At 39.6% G+C, this 22,273-nt stretch overlaps 2 protein-coding genes across 3 annotated transcripts; both read left to right on the top strand.

Annotated features, from left to right (window-relative positions):
* Positions 1–6,202: 6,202 nt before the first annotated feature.
* Positions 6,203–10,795, top strand: LOC121048791 (cytochrome P450 CYP749A22-like). 2 transcript variants are annotated; one of them, XM_024342156.2, is made up of 6 exons: positions 6,203–6,449; positions 8,321–8,372; positions 8,449–8,672; positions 9,388–9,620; positions 9,754–10,132; positions 10,250–10,795. In XM_024342156.2, exons 1-6 carry the CDS (start codon positions 6,213–6,215, stop codon positions 10,676–10,678), a joined length of 1,554 nt encoding a protein of 517 aa, XP_024197924.1. In that variant the 5' UTR covers positions 6,203–6,212; the 3' UTR covers positions 10,679–10,795. The 2 variants fall into 2 exon arrangements, with proteins under 2 accessions (XP_024197924.1, XP_024197923.1); XM_024342155.2 differs by lacking the exon at positions 6,203–6,449 and adding an exon at positions 7,518–7,634 and having other exon boundaries at positions 8,151–8,372.
* An 8,340-nt stretch (positions 10,796–19,135) lies between these two features.
* LOC112201145 (cytochrome P450 CYP749A22) lies at positions 19,136–21,849 on the top strand. The gene is made up of 6 exons (XM_040517568.1): positions 19,136–19,608; positions 19,685–19,908; positions 20,082–20,311; positions 20,435–20,813; positions 20,930–21,361; positions 21,772–21,849. Exons 1-5 carry the CDS (start codon positions 19,329–19,331, stop codon positions 21,356–21,358), a joined length of 1,542 nt encoding a protein of 513 aa, XP_040373502.1. The 5' UTR covers positions 19,136–19,328; the 3' UTR covers positions 21,359–21,361; positions 21,772–21,849.
* The last annotated feature ends 424 nt before the right edge of the window (positions 21,850–22,273 follow it).

The raw sequence follows: 22,273 nt of genomic DNA, 5'->3' as shown, positions 1-22,273 counted from the left end.
CCATCGAAATGCTCATGAAGGTAATCGCCAAAGGCGACAATCACGCAACCGTAGGAGCCGTGACTTTGTGGGATGAAGGGTTGGAATCCATGGCGCCAACATTGGCCATGGCCATGACTTTTCAACGCCACCAGTCCTAGGGACCATGCACATTGCGTCAATGTGTCTCAATCAAGGGAGAATCCACTTCATGATGTCTATTTCTGAGATCGAACATCTGATCAATGGACCTGAGTTTGCAATATACCTAAGAAGGTAGCCGCCTCATGGTGATCAAAACATCGAGTTAAAGAAGGCATTAAATCTGGTGATGAAGATCTGTAGATTTTATTTAGTATAGTCTTTTATTTTCTATGAATTATGTAATGGCAATTATGCTTTAGTCAATAAATAACATTTTGTTTTAGCTCTTTCTCACTAGGCTCATCTAATTAATTGTGCTGTCTAGGAAAAGTTTGAACTGAGAGAACAGTTTTACAAGTGAGCATAGCTCCACAAAAATCTTGCCTTACCTTACCTGGTCACAATCAAATTGGAGTTACCGAACGGATTGAGTGACTATAATTTGTCTAAGTTTGATTTTTATGTTGGATTAGATTTTGGTCAAGAAAGTTTGATGTAATCATTGGCTATTATTAATAAAGTCTCGATTTATTTTATTTCATGTCTTGGACATATCTTCATTCGAACTTTATTATTTCAAAGATATAAGAGCCAATGGTTTTCATGTGGAAACACATTGTGAGAATGGACAAGAATTCATTTGCATCACCTCTAATGACTATGGACATAAGCGAGTCTTAGAGACACTTATGTGTCATTCTAGTGGGTTGTATGCAACCACTATTTGAATCATTGAATCAAACCATATATGTCATGAAAGATGACTTCTGAATTTCTGACACATATAGGCTTTGGCATGATCATTTAGGACACCCAGGTCATGACATGATGATCCATCTATTAAAGACTTCACACAGACATCCATTCTTCAGAACAAAGAGAAGTAAGAATTAAAAATTGATTCGAGGAGAAGCATGGCACTTCCCTGCACCGTGAGGCACAGCTACCATGCTAGACCGGCCACCAATGGTCGGGGCCGCCTACTTCATGCGGCCATCACTTGGCTTTGACACCAAGAACCTCAATTCACCTCATCTTTTTACTTCTAAATTCAATTGTGACTTCATGGCTCAACTAAAATCCTCATTGGTTGCTTCTAAAGCCCATCTTTTGTTTTGTAAAGCCTGCTTTTTAGGATCGAGACCATCCTATGCAAAGGACACTAAGGAAATAATTCAATTCTTACATATAATCCAAGGAGATTCTCCGGATCGATTCAACCAACTTGTGGACTGCTTAGATGTTTTATGGCCGGTGTTGGTTAATGTGCGGACACACTGGTCACGTGTCGCACTATCGTCCATTCGTAATACTACTTATGATAAAACTCCTAGCGCCAATCATATGGCTACGAGTTCACTACCTGGATCATCCATTAAGTCAATTCGACTTAATAATGCTAGAGAGTCTATATTGAAAATTTTCGATGACTATTGCATATCATTAGGGATTGATATTAAGCATCATATTCTCATGTACACACCTCAATGGTCTCGCGGAAAAGCCACCATTAAACGACTACGATGGTAGCCGAACATTGGTAATGCGCACCAATATTTCCACTTAGGGTTATGCAATATCGCATGCAGCTATGCTAATTCGTCCACGACTCATAACCATTCAACTTTTATTTGCGTTACAGTTAGTGACTGGGTGCGAGCCTAATATCTCGTACTTATGCATATTTGAGGGTGCGATTTATGTGCCAATTGCGCCGCCATAGCGCATCAAAATAGGTCATTGCAATGAATGCATATGCATATATATATATATATATATATTTGTGTTGGATATACATTCCTAACTATAAGTCCGCTATGTAGAACCCTTGACATGCGATTTCTTTTCCACCAAATTTGTATATATATATATATATATATATATATATATATTTGTGTTGGATATACATTCCTAACTATAAGTCCGCTATGTAGAACCCTTGACATGCGATTTCTTTTCCACCAGATTTGCGACAGTCTTCTCGTCGTTAAGGGGAGATTAGAACGTCAATGTTCAATAGGAATGACAGGAATTGTCGTGGTCGGTCTCCACTATGTCTTATCTCGATCCTCTAGAAGTGACGAGATCACATATACTTGCTGCAAACATGCCTGCAAGGATTGATGTCCCCACAAAAGGACATGGCACCACCCAGAAGAGATGGACACGACCGCACGACACCACCACCATGGATGGTGGTATGGTGATGCCACAAGGTGGCATAATGGCGTCATAGGCCATGAGTTCCGCTAGAGAACGTATGAGACCCATAGGTTCGATGGATTCTCGCCCTAGAAAGAGAAGTGAGTTTGGCATGACTTGATCCATTGATCATTGATACTTAAAATCCGTCTCATGAGCATATTCTAGATTGTGGTTATGTCCAAGAGACATTATTGGGGGACGCCTCAATGTTAGAACCAATTCATGTGAATATAGAGATCTCTACAAACTACACTAGTGTACAAGAGGACGTGGGATTATTGAGACCAATGACATCGAACCTTGCTCCATTGAAGAATGCCAACGTAGAAAAAATTGGCCTAAGTGGAAAAATGTGATCCAAATTGAATTGGATTCACTAATGAAGAGGAAGGATTTCGGGCCTGAGATGCCAACACCTCCCAATATAAAACCTATTGACATTAATAGGTATTCGTTAGATAGCGTGATGAGAAAAAGAGATAATAATCTCGCCTCATGGCACAAGACTTCTCACAAAACGCTCTGGAATCGACTATAAGAAGACATATTCTCTCGTAATGGATGTCATTGCACTCTACTACCTTGTCAGTTTGGTAGTTTCTGAATAACTGAACATGCAACTTACGAGACGAATGTGGTCACTACGTATCTTTATGGGGATCTAGATACGGAAGATAATGAAGGTTCTTGTGAACTTCATTTACCCAAGTCAAGTGACGCTAGACCACGGAGCGCACAGGCAATGAGGTTAAAATGCTCACTAAAGTGACTACTTTATGAGGAAAGGATATGATGAACTATGCCCGTGCGTTTCCATAACAAGATTCCGGATTTGCAATTGTCGCGGTTTATGTTGATAAACATAATTGGAACCCTTGAGAGTCAAGGGAAACCACTGAACACCTGAAATCCAAGTTTGAGATGAAGGACCTTGGGAGAACATGATTTTGTCTAGATTTAGAACTTGCATACCGTGTCAATGAATGCTTTGACATTTTGATAAAGTCAAGATATACTCCTATGGCCATCCGTAGTCTTGACCCTAAGAGGGATACATTTCTTCCCAAGGATGATGATGAAGACATGTTAATTGGCAGAAGTGTCTTACCTAAGTGCAATAGGCGCATTATTGTACTTAACACAATACAAGACCAGACACCTCATTTGTTATGAACTTGTTGGCTAGATGTAGCCCTACGCCAATGCGATGTCATTGAATTGGTATAAAGACAATCTTTCAATACTTAAAGGGTACGATAGATATGAGTTTGTTTTATCCTTACAGAGAGAAAAGGAATGATGGAAGTTTGGGATCAAACCCCACAAGGTAAGAAGCCGCCGTCCATGATACCATAACCGGCCAAGTCGCCGATGCCGGTCGATGCCGTCCATGGTGACCGGCGTCCTCCTCCTCTCCTCCATCAAAATGACAACAATATTTTGATGGGTTTTTCTGATACAGGGTATCTCTTTGTCCCTCACAAAAGTGGCTCCCAAACAGGTTATGTCTTTACCATGGGAAGCACCGTGATATATTGGAGGTCTATAAAACAGACCCTTGTAGCTATTTCCTCGAATCATGCAGAGATTATTGCTCTATATGAAGCTGTGTGTGAACACATATGGTTAAGGTTTATAATTAGACATATTTGAGGAACTTGTGGTTTGAAGTCTACCACAGATGAACCTACATGCATTTATGAGGATAATGCAGCCTGTATTGAACAAATGAAGTTAGGTTTCGTCAAGGGCGACAACACCAAGCATATATTGCCTAAGTTCTTTCATAATCAGCAACAACAAGCACTTCTAAAGATTGAAATGAATCAAATCCGATCAGAAGATAATGTAGCGAACTTATTTACTAAGTTGTTACCTAAATCCACCTTTGAGAAATATGTGAAGAGCATCGGATTGAGAAAGTTATCCGAACTCCCATGATTGTAGCAATCAGGGGGAGATGCCAATATTAGGGGGAGTTATGATGTCTACATGTTCGATTTCGAAGAGTGAATGACGCGTTGTACTCTTTTTCTCCTCCTCGAGGTTGTTTTTGTCCCACAAGGTTTTTATTACTAGAGCAAAGTTTTTAACGAGGCAAAGATCAAAGCATCATCACCAAGTTTGAGCGGCACAAGGGGGAGTGTTGAAGAATGTTGACATTTAGTGTGCCTTATCAAACTAGGATTAGTTCTATAGTTGTAATATGAGAGATTTCCTACTCTGAGTTAGAATAGGAATCCTCGTACTCCAAGATTATGTATTTTGTAATCCCTATATATAGGAATTATCAATGAATACATACAATTCTCTCCTCAATCTCTTTGTATCCTAATATTCTAAAATACAATTTGAATTCTTTAAAACGAACTTAATATACAGAACTTCGGAGTCGGCTATTTGTCGGGTACTGTTCATGACTATAGTTTTTAAGTAGTGTTTGGTTAAAAGATATATAAAAGTTTCTACTTTGGTGCAGGGAAGAATTATCTCCAGAATCTAGCGGCATGGTACTGTAGCTCAGTTCAGTTAGTTGGTCGTGACGGAAGCTAAACTGTGCAAGGAGATACTTGCTAACAAAGATGGAGCTTATTTGAAACCCCAATTTCCGAGTTTATGCAAAAAAAATATTTGGGAATGGACTTCCCCTGCTAGAAGGTGAAAATGGGCAATATTGCGAAAGCTGCCAACCATATATCCCCTCTATGGAGAGTTGGAGACAGCTTAAAAGTAAGTTCTTAGAGCACTTGGCTCATAATTCCTCCAAGGATAGTGTTAGCTCGATTTCTGTCAACTAAGTCAAGAATAAACTGAAATTAAAAGACGGGAAGCTTGGCATTGTTGTATAGGATTATAGGTGTCAGTACGTTCTGTTGTGTTGTGTTGTGTTATGTGGTAGTGTTGTGTTGTGTTAGATTTTCGCATAATGCAATTGTACATCTCGATTTGTTTGGCAGCTGCTTCTAGAAAGATCAGACAAATTGTTCTATCACACTGTCACTACGTTTCACATAGTATTTTGCTTGTCTAATTTGAGATCCCACGTAAAAACTAAAAAGTATAATTGTTAGGATCAGTTCAATGAAACAGGTTGTATGTCCTAATAAATTTTCTTCGTCAAAAAAGAATGTAGTGGAGAGTTTTTCGTACAAATTAATTCATGAACCTGTTAAACTTATATTCATTCAATAATACTTGTCTTTTCTTTTCCATTTACTTTAATTCATCACTTTTCTACATAAAAAAAATAAAAAAACAAAAACAAAAAAATGCATCTTTCACCCACTTGTTCTTGACCAGTACATGCAATAGGGACATAGAATATTAGTTAATTAATTCCATAATTTGCGGCAGGACAGTCTATAAATACGTCCTTTCATCTTCTCCCAGTGCAAACCAGATTCATTAAACTAAACATAGATTTTATTATGGGGTTATCATCGCTATGCTTAGCATTCGCATTAATGTTTATCCTTTCAAAATTTGTCTTGTCACATCTTGTGGTGGCCTACTCTTTGTAGTCATATACTCCTCCTTGCCAGGATGACGAAATCTCTGCTTTGCTGAAATTCAAGCAAAATACTATTGTCATAAGTACACTCCTCCTTGCCATAAGTTGGGTAGTATTCATTTGGAGTTTCAGAAAAGTAATGGTGCGAACGTCAAATAGTTCCATTGTATATGAAGCAGCATGGCATCTCTCCCCTTTAGATTGTAGCAAGTAGGAACAATAGAAGCCAACACGCTTATAAGGACAAAAATGGTGTCTTAATTGTGTTAAACAATGAAAAGCAAGATAACCTTGAAAGATATATATTGTGGGATACTAGTAGTTCAGTAGGTTCAGCAAATCAGAGAGAGAGAGAGAGAGAGAGAGAGAGACCATGAGGTCTTCAGGAGGCCTACTGATCATTATTTCAAGTTTTCTGTGTCTTTTCTGTTTTGTAGCTCTGCTCTTTAAGATCTTTCACAAAATATGGTGGACTCCGAATTGCATACAGAAGTTGATGGCTTCACAGGGAATCAGAGGCCCTCCTTACAGACTTATCCATGGAAACACAAAAGAAATCTCCAACATGTACAAGGAAGCCAGGAGCAGACCCTTAAGTTTATCACATGACATATTTTCTTATGTTCAGTCTCATGTTCACTCATATATGGAGCAATATATTTTCTTAAGTAGTGTTTATCGCTTCGAGCCCCATGAATATCCGGATGGCATTTCCAAACTTGAAACTGTAAGAAAGTCCGGAAGAACGAGTTACTTGCTTATGTAAGTGGTGAAAATTTTCTTCTATGTTTAAATTGTAATTCGTTCTCTATCTTGTGCAATACAGATGAGTATGATCCTCAATGAGTCTCTAAGGTTATATCCTCCTGCTGTTGCCATTCCACGGATCACTGGAAGGGTAGTTAGACTAGGAAAGCTCATTGTTCCTGCTAATGTTCAACTGCTGGTCTCAGTTCTAGCACCTCACCATGAACCTCAATTTTGGGGACCAGATGTGCATCTTTTCAAGCCTGAGAGATTCTCTGGAGGGGTTGCTAAAGCTACTAACAATAATGTAGGTGCTTTTGTGCCGTTTGGACTGGGACCTCGAACTTGTGTGGGCATGAACTTTGCAACCACTGAAGCTAAGATTGCCTTGTCGTTGATTCTACAACGCTCCTCCTTCACTCTCTCCCCGGCTTATATCCACGCCCCCTATCAGTCTATCATATTTCGGCCACAACATCGACTTCAAGTATTGCTACAACCATTGTGAACAGAGCAGCTCAGACAAGATATATGTGAAACTTTTGTCTACAATGAAAACAGAGAAGAAGCACGAAACAGAATCTGAGACTCATAAACTTTGTTATTGGTCTTCCTTGATTTAATTGTATAACTAGCTCTATTTCATTTTCTCACAAACACATATAGAAGTTTCTGAATTTTATTACAGAATCTATATATTAGTCAGTATATTGTTCATGCAACATTGCATCATTCCTGTGTGTCACTTTTCTCTATGTATATATATTTACTGAAGATTTCTTCTGTTCATCTGATCCTATTCTTCAAAGAAAATATTTTGATTTTTCTGTTCCGCTGTTGCTGGGGATCGAAACCAGGTCATCACTATGCTTCAGAGACTTTGTTATTCCTCAATTATTCTGATTAATAAATAAATCTCCATCAATGAAAGGGCTGTCGGAGACTTGGAGCTCGATCGCCAGAAAACGAAAAGAGAGCTTCGACATCACTATTGAAAAGGTTAAAGGTGAAAGCTTTTTCCAATTATGGAAGACCCAGTAAAACCGAGGTAACACCCACTACACCTATTTTCAAAAAATTCATCTGTATTTCTCAGGTCGATTTCCTGTATGCTTCCGCACCAGTATTATGTTACCTCTCAAAATCACTACTTTCTTCTCTTCCTGTATGTTAGTTAAGTTAAGGGTCACTGTAAATGGTTAACATTTGTTTTAGGACACACTATCAGAAAATAACAAAAGTCAATCCGAGAATAAAAAAGATGAGTTCTTTTGGGATTTGACCCAAAATTCTATACTTGGTAAATAACAACTACAAAACCAGAGACCCAGTCCTTCTGCCGCTTCTCTAATCCTCTGTTTTCTATTTTTTTTATAGACCCAAATGCTAATAATTGGCCTTTTAGTTAATAGAAATCAATTGTCTCAGTAGTATTAATTCTGTGCTTCATGTCTGAGCAGACTAAATAAATAGTTCTGGTTCAAACATAAATCCAAAAGCAAAAAAATGTCTTCTTTGGATGGCCTGGTAGTTACTGTTTCATTGTGTCTGTGTTTTCTGGTAGCTCTGATCTTCAAGATCTTTCACAAAATATGGTGGACTCCGATTCGCGTACAGAGACTGATGGCTTCACAAGGAATCAGAGGACCTCCTTACAGACTTATCGATGGAAACGCCAAAGAAGTCTCCAACATGGGCAAGGAAGTCATGAGCAGGCCCTTGGATCTGTCACACAACATATTTCCAGTAGTTCTACCTCATATTCATGCATGGACCAAAATCTATGGTATGTATTTACAAATTCTCGAGTCAACTATAGTTTTCAAGTATGAGAATAAAATTAGACTTTGGTGTTGCAACAGGGAAGAATTATCTTCAGTGGCATGGTACTCTACCTCAGTTGGTGGTGACGGAAGCTGACTTGTGCAAGGAGATATTCACTAACAAAGATGGAGTTTATCTGAAACCCAAGTTCAGACCTTATGCAAAGAAGGTATTTGGGAATGGCCTTCCGGCATTAGAAGGTGAGAAATGGGTGAAATCGCGAAGGCTGGCCAACCATGCCTTCCGTGGAGAGAGCTTAAACGTAAGTTGTTGCAGTAGTTATGTTAGAAACTGGAGTTTATAACTAAAACATTAACATATAAATATGAACCTATACTAGAACAAAGAATGTATAGAAAGATCACTGTACATCATCAGAATGTGTATTTTAACTTGGGATTGAAGGCACTATATCAATCCTATATCTGCAGAATATATGAACATCAGAATGTAAACACAGCAAACTTACTTGATGCACGTGCATTGTCGATGACAGCCCTCTCCTGAATCCACCTTAATTTTCTCTTGGTAGTGGGACTAATTTGATGAGAAAAACTCGTGTTTCAGAAGGGACTGATCTGACATATATATAGCAATACTGCATATCAGTTTCATCCATCAAGAAACTGATTCTTTGCTTACTGCTTTTTCAAATCTCTAACTGCTCATCAACTGTAATCAGATTATTCGAATTCAAATTATACATAAGCTTATCCATAAATAAATTAATTTACAGCTTACTTATATGTGGTTTAAACTCTGATCAAATTCCATATATATACTTGCATATCAATATACAAGTAAGAAGCAATGTCTAGTTCTATAAGCTGTGTTATTTGCTTACAAGTTACTCATAATCCATTTCTTTAAGGATATGAAAAGAATGAAAGAATTATACTATCCAATGATTTGTCATGCATTGTGGACTTTTTGCTTATATGTTGATCTGGCATGGTGGTATTGTTTTGTTTTACAAGAATATGATTCCAGACATGATAGCTAGTGCCGAGACAATGCTAGACAGGTGGAAAAGCCATGAAGAAGGGAAAGAAATGGAAGTGTATGAAGAATTTAGATTATTAACTTCAGAAGTGATTTCTAGGACAGCATTTGGCAGCAGCTATGTAGAAGGGAAGAACATTTTTGATATGTTGATGAAGTTTAGCTTATTGCTCAAAAATGATTACATACTCAAGTTTCCAGGCATCAGGTACGCATTACTATAATCCAATACCTTGTCTAGTAGCCTTGTAGAAACTTTCCCCCACTATACATATACTTGCAGGAGATTACATATGTCAGTTGTCTCTTCTCAGATTTGTGTCTTTCACTTAATTTGGCAGCATGCTTTTTAAAACCAACGATGATATCAAATCAGAGAAGCTTGCGCAAGGAATACGTGACTCCATAATGGGGATCATTAAGAAAAGAGAAGAGAAGGCAATGAGTGGGGAAGAAGAGAGATTTGGGAGTGATTTTCTTGGTTTACTATTGAAGGCTCATCATGATACCAATGACATTCAGAGGATTTCGGTGGATGATTTGGTTGATGAGTGCAAGTCATTTTACTTGGTTGGACAAGAGACCAGTAATACTTTGCTTTCCTGGACTGTCTTGCTTTTGGCACTCCATACTGATTGGCAAGAGAAAGCAAGAATGGAAGTCCTACAATTATTTGGGAAACAGGCTCCGAATCCTGATGGCCTTGCCAAACTGAAGACCGTAAGGAAGCTATGAACTCAATCATACACTGCTTGCTTAATTTGGGAGAAATGCTTACTTTTGAAATTTCACATCATGACTTCCTCTGACTTGATTCATTTTCATGTATGCATGTAGATGAGTATGATCTTCAATGAGTCCCTAAGGCTATATTCTCCAGCTGTTACCGTCACAAGGAGAGTTGAAAAGGATGTTAGACTGGGAAAGCTCATTATTCCTGCTAATTTTGAGTTGATCGTCCCATATCTGGCCCTTCACCACGAGCCTCAGTCATGGGGACAAGACGCCCAACTTTTCAAACCAGAGCGATTCTTTGAAGGAGTTGCTAAAGCTACTAACAACAACTTAACTTCATTTATGCCCTTTGGAATGGGACCTAGAATTTGTGTGGGCCTCAATTTCGCCACCGTTGAAGCCAAGATTGCTCTATCAATGATTCTACAGCGGTACTCCTTTACCCTTTCCCCAGGTTATGTTCACTCACCCTTAAGGAGTATGACACTTCGCCCACAGCATGGAGTTCAAGTAATGCTACACTCATTGTGAACAATGAGGACTGAAGACTACGATTCCTAGTAAATCTTCGTGTATTTTATTTGCTAGCTAGCTCGTAAAGCTGTAACTGATTAAACATTTGTCAAAAATAAAAATAATGCTTAAACATTTCAGGCGCTGACAAATTTGCCGGGGTGAAACTCCACACTTAGTTTACTATGTACAATTTAGTTTAGCGATTACACTGGCAATACTGTTCTCTAATCTAACAGAAATGAGCAACTGGAAAATTATTGTGATCCATCAAGTTTATACAAATAGCTGATTCCGAAGAGGCTATACATAATCTTTCCTAGTTTACAGTGCAGTAGTCAACCATGTTTTATGAAGATTGTTGATTTATCAATGCGTGATAGTCTTTAAATCTGTATGCTAATTAATTTGTCTTCCTTGATTTGCATTACTAGCTGTCCGTTTCGTTTCTCATAAATAGATTTGGATGTTTAGAAAATTTCAGTGATGTTGAAGGAATATCGATTTAGTGTGCCTTATCAAACTAGGAGTAGCAATAGGAGAGAAGGTTCTAGATTTCCCAATCCTACACGGATTGGTATTCCTTGTAACATTAGAACTAGCACTTTGTAATCCCTATATATAGGGCTCCTATTCTCAATAATAAGAACACATCTCTCTCATCAATCTCTCTCAAATACATTATACTTAAACACGTTATCAGCACGACTCTAACCACAAAACAGAAAACCAAAACTCATTCACAAATCAGCCCCTAGCCTGAGCTAGCCGAGCCTTCGCTGCAGCCCGAGCGCCCGTGCGCTTGCAACCTTGCACAGCAGCCCCTGCTGCCCCCTCCCTGCAGCCCTGCGTTCCAGCCTGCTGCCACCGAAGCATCCCTGCTGCGCAAACAAGCCAACGCACACCCACTGCATCTTTTTCCCGTTCCTGTGCACATCCGTCTTCTTGCAAGCCTCGAAACGTCTAGTTCGGAAGCTCAGATCGAAAAACTTTCTTCATCAAAGTTGTTCGTCTCTGTCTCTTCCATCTAACCTCCGAATTTCAACCTTATCGGAGTCATATTGAGATCTGTACACCAATCGAGGTACAAGCTGTTCAGAACAGAATCTACTCGGATTGCTTCGCTCCATCACGCCTGCATCGACACGCGCGTGATCCAAATACAAGTAAGTATTCAAAAGAGTAAGTTTTGAAGTTCCTATAATTTCAGAATTTATATTTCTTCTTCTTTTCTCGGGGACTTGAAAACCTCCCTTCTTCTACATCCCACCTTTCTTATAACGTGGGTTCGATTTTTGAGAAAAGCGGAATCGTGGGGATTCACGCAATTAACGAACTAAGAGCGTTCGTAAGACTTCGGACTAAGAGCGTCCATAAGCATCGATTTAACGAACTAAGAGCGTTCGTAAGCTACGGACTAAGAGCGTTCGTGAGCATAGATTTTGACCATTTAAACATCATTGTTTCGGTCTAATCCAATTATTCTTGGAAATCGATTTCTTGGTAGCATAGCTCGGAAATCTTATTTAGTTTTCGTGGAAGCATTGACTCCGAAACTAACTTGTTTTTGTTTCATCTTTCAGGATGTCAAACACAAACAAACTCGATTTTGTTCCATTGGATTATGCAGGCAAAAGGTACTTAATTTGGGTCACTGATGTCGAGATCCACCTCATTGCCCGTGATTTATTGCATACAATCCAAGAGCTTTGTCTTATAGAAACAGCTCCAGACCCTCAAACTGAGAAAGATAATTCCAAGGCACTTGCCTTTATGAAACGTCACATGGATAGTGACCTCCAGTTTGAGTTCATAAATGAGGATAGCGCCATAAAGCTTTGGCATGCGCTTCGCGAACGATATGGCAATGTTCGTGACTCCATTCTTCCGAATACAGAAGCAGAATGGAACGATCTTCGCTTCTATGAATTTGACACTGTCATGCAATTTTATTCGGAAGCTCTCAGCATCAAAGCAATGATGCGTCTCTGTGGAAAAACAATCACAGAAGACCAATTGATTGAGAAAACCCTCAATACCTTCCCCGTCTATGCTATGAGGTCCTCTGACTTATTCCGGACTCATGTAAATGCAAGGCGAATCACAAGTTTTCAACAGCTTATTGAAGCTATGGTCACTACTGAAAGACATGGCAATGAACTTGTGAAAAGAAGATTTGATAGGCTTCAAGATAGCTATCAAGAGCATCGTCCTATGGCTAGAGAAAGTCGCCATCGACGTCATGATCCATACGATCGAAAAGCTCAAGAAGGTAATCGCTCAAGGCGACAATCCCACGACCGTAGGAGGCGTGATTTTGAGGGAAATAGGGTTGGAAACCATGGAGCCAACGTTGGCCATGGGCACCACTTTCCAACGCCACCAGTCCTAGGGACTATGCATATTGCGCCAATGCGCCTCAATCAAGGGAGAATCCTCTTTATGGTGTCTATTTCTGATATGGAACGTCTGATCAATGGACCTGAATTTGCAATGTACCTACGAAGGTAGTCGCATCATGGTGATCAAGACTTCGAGTTCACAAAGACTTTAAATCTGGCGATGAAGACAAAATACCGCAGATTTTTATTTATAGTCTTTTATTTTTCCAAGAATTATGTCATGGCAATTATGCCTTATATCAATAAAATGACTTATTGTATTAACTCTTTCCCTCTAAGCGTACTCAAGAGTACTTGTGATGTCTAGGCAAGGTTTGATCTGAGAGAACGGTTTTAAAAGTGAGCAACGCTCCACCAAAATCTCGCCTTACCTTACCTGGTCACAACTAAATTGAAATTGCCAAACGGATAGAGTGACTACGATTTGTCTACGATTTGATTTTTATATTGGATTAGATTATGGTCACGAAACTTTGGTGTCATCATTGGATATTATTAATAAAGTATCGATTTATTTTATCTCATGTCGTAGACATGTTTTTCGAACTTTATTATTTCAAAGATATAAGAGCCAATGGTTTTCATGTGGAAATACATTGTGAGAATGGACAAGAGTTCCTTTGCATCACCTCTAATGACTACGGACATAAACGAGTATTAGAGAAACTTATGTGTCGCTCTAGTGGGTTGTATGCAACCACTATTCGAGTAATTGAATCCAACCATGTCATGAGAGATGATTTATGGGATTCCGACACGTATAGGCTTTGGCACGACCGTTTGGGACACCCAGGTCGTGACATGATGATCCGTATATTAAAGACTTCACACGGACATCCTTTTTTCAGAACGAAAGGAAGTAAAACTCGAAATTTGGATCAAGGAGGAGCACCTGCGCCTCACGGCGCCTTCCCCCCTCAAGTCCGGCCATCCCCGGTCGGCGCCGCCATCCCCTGCGGCCCAAGGGTGGCTTTGACGCCACCCCTGCTTCCTTGACTCCCATTTTTACTTCTAAGGTCCATTGTGACTTCATGGCTCAACCAAAATCCTCATTGGTTGTTTCCAAAGCCCATCATTCGTTCTGCAAAGCCTGCTCTTTAGCAAAGTTAGGATCGAGACCATCCTATGCAAAGGACACCAAAGAAAATATACCATTCTTGCAAAGAATCCAAGGTGATATTTGTGGACCCATTCAACCACCATGCGGACCATTTAGATATTTTATGGTGTTGGTTGATGCATCGACACGCTGGTCACATGTCATGCTATTGTCCACAAGGAACGCTGCATTTGCTAAACTCCTAGCACAAATAATTAAGTTACGGGCTCACCACCCTGATCATCCCATTAAGTCTATAAGATTAGACAATGCTGGGGAGTTTACATCAAAGACTTTTGATGATTATTGCATGTCCATTGGGATTGATGTTGAACATCTTGTTCCTCATGTTCATACCCAAAATGGTCTCGCAGAAGCCACCATTAAACGACTACAAATGGTTGCTCGAGCATTGGTGATGCGCACCAATCTCCCTATTTCTGCTTGGGGCTATGCAATATTGCATGCAGCTGTGCTTATTCGTCTGAGGCCCACTGCCACTCAACCCTTCTCTGCGTCCCAGATGGTTACTGGGTATGAGCCTGATGTCTCACACTTACGCATATTTGGGTGTGCAGTCTATGTGCCTATTGCGCCGCCACAGCGCACCAAAATGGGTCCTCAAAGACGATTAGGCCTTTATGTTGGATATGATTCTCCAACGATTATCCGCTACATAGAACCCTTGACAGGCGATCTCTTTACCGCTAGATTTGCGGATTGTCACTTCGATGAGACAGTCTTCCCGTCGTTAGGGGGAGATAAGAACATCAATGTTCAACAGGAACGACAGGAATTGTCGTGGTCTGTCCCCACTCTGTCTCATCTTGATCCCCGAACCGCACAGTCAGAAATTGAAGTGCGGAGAATTCTCGATCTTCAGAACGTAGCAGATTCGATGCCTGATGCGTTTTCTGATATTGCTAAAGTGACGAGATCACACATACCTGCTGCAAACGTGCCTGCAAGGATTGATGTCCCTAAAAGTAGAGGACATGACGCCAACTCAAGAATGCATGAGCATGGCGCCAACGTCCCATCTCTCAATGATGGTGACGTTGTGGCTAGGCCCACGGCTCCCGCCAAGAAGCGCGGGAGGCCCATAGGTTCGATGGATTCTCGCCCAAGAAAGAAAGCGAGTTCGGCACAAAATAATCCATTAATCATCGATGTAAATAATCCATCTCATGAGAATATTCCGGATTATGGTTATGTCCAAGAGACATCATTGGGGGACGCTCCAATGTCAGAACCAACTCCAGAGAATAGAGAGATCTCCATAAATTACACTAGTGTACATGAGATGATGGATAGAAATTCTATGGCGATTGATGATGCATTTGCATATCATATTGCAAAAGGAATTATAGAATATGATGATATCGAACCTCGCTCTGTTGAAGAATGTCAACAAAGAGCGGATTGGCCTAAATGGAAAGATGCAATCCAGGTTGAATTGGATTCACTAACAAAGAGACAGGTATTTGGGCCTGTAACGCAGACACCCCCAAGTGTAAAGCCTGTTGGCCATAAATGGGTCTTTGTTAGAAAGCGTAATGAGAAAAACGAGGTTGTTAGATACAAAGCCCGCCTTGTGGCGCAAGGTTTCTCACAACGCCCTGGAATTGACTACGAGGAGACATATTCTCCCGTAATGGACGTCATAACGTTCCGCTACCTTGTCAGTTTGGTAGTTTCCGAAAAACTTGACATGCAGCTTATGGATGTGGTTACAGCATATCTCTATGGGGATCTAGATTCAGAGATATATATGAAGGTTCCAGATGGACTTCAATTACCCAAATCAAGTGGCTCTAAACCACGGAGCGCGTTTTCAATAAGATTAAAACGCTCACTATATGGATTAAAACAATCCGGACGGATGTGGTATAACCGTCTAAGTGACTACTTGATTGGGAAGGGATATATTAACAATGAAATATGCCCATGCGTGTTCATTAAAAGAACAAGTTCCGGATTTGCAATCGTAGCAGTTTATGTCGATGACATGAACCTAATTGGAACTCTAGATGAGTTGAAGGTAACTGCTAAATACTTGAAATCCGAATTTGAGATGAAAGATCTTGGGAAAACACGGTTTTGTCTCGGTTGAGAACTCGAGCACCGTAGTGATGGAATCTTGATCCATCAGTCTGCATATACTCAGAAAATCCTAAGGCGCTTTAATGAAGATAAAGCAAAGCCTACGAGTACTCCCATGATCGGCCGTAGTCTTGAGCCCGGAAAAGATCCGTTTCGTCCAAGGGATGAGGACGAAGAACCATTAGAGGCCGAGGTGCCCTATTTGAGTGCAATAGGCGCATTATTGTACTTAGCTCAATGCACAAGACCGGATATCTCATTCGCAGTGAACTTGTTAGCTCGACATAGCTCTGCGCCAACACGCCGCCATTGGATTGGTATAAAGACAATCTTTCGATACCTAAGAGGTACGATTGATATGGGCCTATTCTATCCCTACAGAGAGAAAAGGAATGACGGAAAATTGGGATTGGACCCCAAGAGGCAAAACGCCCCCGTCCATGGAATGGCCGCCGGCCATGTTGCCGCCGCCGGCGCCGCCACCGCTCATGGTGGCCGGCATTCTCCTATCTCCCTCCATCAAAACGACAATGATGTCTTGATGGGTTTTGCTGATGCAGGGTACCTCTCTGACCCTCACAAAGGTCGCTCCCAAACTGGTTATGTCTTTACCATGGGAAGCACTGCGATATCTTGGAGGTCTACAAAACAGACCCTTGTTGCTACTTCCTCAAATCATGCAGAGATTATTGCTCTACATGAAGCTGTACGTGAATGTATATGGCTAAGGTCCGTAATTCGACACATTCAAGGAAGTTGTGGTTTGAAGTCTACCACAAATGAACCTACATGCATTTATGAGGATAATGCAGCTTGTATTGAACAAATGAAGTTAGGTTTCATCAAGGGCGACAACACCAAGCATATATCGCCTAAGTTCTTTTATAATCAGCAACAACAATCACTCCTAAAGATTGAAGTGAATCAAATCCGATCAGAGGATAATGTAGCGGACTTATTCACTAAGTCGTTACCTAAATCCACCTTCGAGAAACATGTGAAGAGCATCGGATTGAGAAAGTTATCCGAACTCCCACGATTATAGCAATCAGGGGGAGATATCGACATCAGGGGGAGTTATGATGTCTACATGTTCGATCTCGAAGAGTGAAGGACGTGTTGTGCTCTTTTTGTCCTTCGACCAGGGTTATTTTTATCCCACAGGGTTTTTGTTACCTGGCAAGGTTTTTAACGAGGCAACGGATGAAGCGTCACCACCAAGTTTGAAGCGGCACAAGGGGAAGTGTTGAAGGAATATCGATTTAGTGTGCCTTATCAAACTAGGAGTAGCAATAGGAGAGAAGGTTCTAGATTTCCCAATCCTACACGGATTGGTATTCCTTGTAACATTAGAACTAGCACTTTGTAATCCCTATATATAGGGCTCCTATTCTCAATAATAAGAACACATCTCTCTCATCAATCTCTCTCAAATACATTATACTTAAACAAGTGAATATATATGTGGTATATGGTTCATGTATCATTGCTAGTACTTGAATACAAGAATACCTGTACTAGTAGTCTGTTAAACTCTGTTCTGCTTCTATAAGCAGAGTGTTCTCCCGGAGGTCAGAATTTTTACGGCGTAAACATTTAATATTTTAATTTATCATACAAGTATATTGAATGAAATTTTTACGTACTGAGAATGAACTACCACTTATATATTTTCTTTTTCACTTTTCTAATGTAGGATCTTTTCATTCTCCAACATTCCCCGGCTTATATTCTAGGGGTTCGGCCACAACATGGACTTCCAAGTATTGCTACAACCATTGTGAACAGAGCAGCTCAGACAAGATATGAAACTTTTCTGTAAGAGTTTTTACAATGAAAGCAAAGAAGAAGCATGAAACAGAATCTGAGACGCATGAATGTTGTTATCGGTTTTCCTTGATTTGTATAACTAGCTCTGTTTCATTTTCTCACAAACGAATATGAGAGATTCTATATATTAGTCAGTATATTGTTCATGCAAATTGCATCATTGATTTGTTTCACTTTTGTCTACGTATTTTTACCCTAAATAATTTCTGTTCTTCTCATCCTATTCCTCAAAATAAAATATTTTGACTTTCAGTTCAAAGTGAAAATTGAAAAATCGCTGTTGCTGGGGATCGAAACCAGGTCATCACTAACGTACAGAGAATTTGTTATTGCTTAATTATTCTGATTGAAAAATCAATGAAAGGGTGGGGTTGAACTTTAGAAGTCGCCAGAAAACGAGTTTTGACATGACTATTGAAAAGGTTAAAAGTCAGAGAGCTTTTCCCAATTATGGAAGCTGAGGAAGAGAAGAAAGACCAAGCTTTGTTTCCTCTCTCTAAGGTAACACCCACTACACCTATTTTCAAAAATTTCATCTGTATTTCTCAGTCGAAATGTTGAAACTGATCTGTAATATTCTGTATGCTTCAGCACCAGTACTATTATAACCTCTCAACATCACTTCTTTCTCCTCTTCCCGTTTGTTAGTTAACGGTCACTGCACATGGACAACATTTGTTTTAGGAACACTATCACAAAAATGAAAAAGTCCTAGAGATGACAAGCACATTATGTCAGGATCGAATATTCATCTGTTTTCACTTAATTTCAGCTTCAAGTACCATAATTCAGGTACTATTTGAGGATTTTTCCCAAAAATTAAAGAGTCATAGAGATGACGAGCACATTATGTCACATGTCGGGCATCTCATGAGCTTGTGTTGAACAGTAGAGAGCCAAAATTTGGCGGATCTTTTGAAAACTCGGTAGGTTCAGGAATATAGTCGATCAAGGAATAAAAACACGAGTTCATTCGGATTTGACCCGAAATTCTAAGCACTAAATAACAAGTAGAGATGACAAGCACATTATGTCAGGATCGAACCAGCCAATCCTTCTAGAGGAGGTAGCTAGTTCTCTGTTTTCTAGTTTTTACTTAGACCCAAATGCTTATAATTGGCCTCTTAATCAATAGAAATCAATTTTCTCAGTAGTATAAATTCCGTGCTTCATGTCTGAGCAGACTCAACAAATGCTTCTGGTTCAAACATAAATCCGATCCAAAAGCAAAAAAATGTCTTCTTTGGATGGCCTGGTAGTTACTGTTTCAATATCTCTGTGTTTTCTGGTAGCTCTGATCTTCAAAATCTTTCACAAAATATGGTGGACTCCGATTCGCGTACAGAAACTGATGGCTTCACAGGGAATCAGAGGACCTCCCTACAGACTTATCGATGGAAACGCCAAGGAAGTCTCCAACATGTGCAAGGAAGCCATTAGCAGGCCCTTGGATTTGTCGCACAACATATTACCAGTAGTTCTACCTCATGTTCATGCATGGACCAAAATCTATGGTATGTATTTACAAATTCTCGAGTCAACTATAGTTTTCAAGTATAAGAATAAAATTAGACTTTGGTGTTGCAACAGGGAAGAATTATCTTCAGTGGCATGGTACTCGGGCTGAGTTGGTGGTGACGGAAGCCGAGTTGTGCAAGGAGATACTCAGTAATAAAGATGGATTCTATCTGAAACCCAAGTTCAGAGCTTATGCAAAGAAGATATTTGGGAATGGCCTTCCACAATTAGAAGGTGAAAAATGGGCGAAATCGCGAAAGCTGGCCAACCATGCCTTCCATGGACAGAACTTAAAAGTAAGTTGTTACAAGCAGTACGTAGTTACTTGTATTTTATTCCTTCAAGGATAAGAAAAAATTGAAAAAAAAAAATTATAAATCCAATGACTATTGATAAAGCCAGTCTTTCTCTTCCCTGCATTGTGGTTTATGTTTTGATCTGGCATGGTATTATTGTTTTGTATTACTAGAATATGATTCCAGACATGATAGCTAGTGCTGAGACAATGCTTCGGAGGTGGAAAAGCCATGAAGAAGGGAAAGAAATGGAAGTGTATGAAGAATTTAGATTGTTTACTTCAGAAGTGATTGCTAGGACAGCATTTGGCAGCAGCTATGTAGAAGGGAAGAACATTTTTGATATGTTGATGAAATTAAGCTTACTCAAAAATGATTTCAAACTCAAGTTTCCAGGCTTCAGGTACATATATCTATATTCCAACACTCTTGTCTAGTAGCCTTGTAGAAACTTTCCACTACTTGGAGGAGATTACATGTGTCAGTTGTCACTTCTCAGATTTGTGTCTTTCACTTAATATGGCAGCAAGCTTTTTAGAACCAGCGATGATATCGAATCAGACAGGCTTGAGAAAGAAATACGCGACTCCATCAAGGGGATCGTGAAGAAAAGAGAAGACAAGGCAATGAATGGGGAAGAAGAGAGCTTTGGGAGTGATTTTCTTGGTTTACTTTTAAAGGCTCATCATGATACCAATGACATTCAGTGGATTTCAGTGGACGATTTGGTTGATGAGTGCAAGTCATTTTACTTTGTTGGACAAGAGACCAGTAATACTTTGCTTTCATGGACTGTCTTGCTTTTGGCACTCCATACTGATTGGCAAGAGAAAGCAAGAAAGGAAGTCCTACAATTATTTGGGAAACAGACTCCGAATCCTGATGGCCTTGCCAAACTGAAAACCGTAAGGAAGCCATGAACTCAATCAATATACTGCATGCCATTTCGGAGAAATTTTTGCTTTTGAAATTTTACATCCTAACTTCCTCTCACTTTATTCATTTTCATGTATGCATGTAGATGAGTATGATCTTTAATGAGTCCCTAAGGCTATATTCTCCAGCTGTTTCCGTTACAAGGAGAGTTGAAAAGGATGTTAGACTGGGAAAGCTCATTGTTCCTGCTAATGTTGAGTTGATCATTCCATATTTGGCTCTTCACCATGAGCCCGAGTCCTGGGGACAAGACGCGCAACTTTTCAAACCAGAACGATTCTCTGAAGGAGTTGCTAAAGCTACTAACAACAACATTGCTACATTCTTACCCTTTGGAATGGGACCTAGAATTTGTGTTGGCCTCAACTTCGCCACCATTGAAGCCAAGATTGCTCTATCAATGATTCGACAACGCTACTCCTTTACCCTTTCCCCAGGCTATGTTCACATGCCCTTAAAGCATATGACACTTCGCCCACAGCATGGAGTTCAAGTAATGCTACACTCACTGTGAACTGTGAGGACCACCGGCGGATCTACATATATCATGGGGTGGGCTCAAGCCCGCCCGAACATTTTGGAGAAAAAAAATTTTATATATATAGTGTCAACAAAATGTTGTCGCCTTAATGTTAAAGTCCACCCGAAAATAATTAGGAATAGGTTTTCAATCTCTTCTCCGTCATTTTCATCACTAATCAGCGATTAAGTCCTCGTTTTCTTCTTCACTCAGGTTTCTCACTCTCGTTATCATAGCCAGTAAACCACTGCTTGTTCTCTTCCAAATACTCTCGCCTCCCGACTATAATATAGAATTATATTTCTTACATTTGTGCATAGTTGTATCAAAAAAAATTTGGGCTTCGTCCAAAAGAAGACACTTAAATATGCAGCCCACCCCAAATTTGAATCCTAGATCCGCCACTGGTGAGGACTGAAGACTACAATTCCTAGTAGATCTTGGTGTATTTGATATGTTTGCTTATAAAGCTGTAACTGATTAAATAATTATCAGGAATAAGACATCTGCTAATCACATGAAATAATAACAATTTTTTCTATTTTAATTATTTTTTTTTAATCAAATCAAAACAATTTCTCATTAAAACCTCAAGCTAGAGTAATACATTACATACATTTCCACTGCCTTGAATATAGAGAGCAAATAAGAAAAGTGGTATATAGAATAGTACCACTCATTAAAAAACATCCATGCTAACTTTTTAAAAGTGTGCCTATGAATTATGAACATACATAGTAAATAGGCACATAAAACATAAAAGTGCATAGGTCCCTAAAAAAATAGGGATAATTTAGAAAGTGTTTTAGAGAAACTGAAATTGAGAAGAAATCGCTGTGTGTTCTCATTGATAATAGGGGCCTCTTTATATAGAGGATTACAATGCATAGAATCTTAATTGTACTGTAT

The sequence above is a fragment of the Rosa chinensis genome, chromosome 4 (assembly GCF_002994745.2).
Source record: "Rosa chinensis cultivar Old Blush chromosome 4, RchiOBHm-V2, whole genome shotgun sequence".
In the NCBI taxonomy this organism is placed as follows: domain Eukaryota; kingdom Viridiplantae; phylum Streptophyta; class Magnoliopsida; order Rosales; family Rosaceae; genus Rosa; species Rosa chinensis.
Note: the sequence above shows the minus strand (reverse complement) of the source record. Positions and strands in the feature narration are given on the sequence as shown.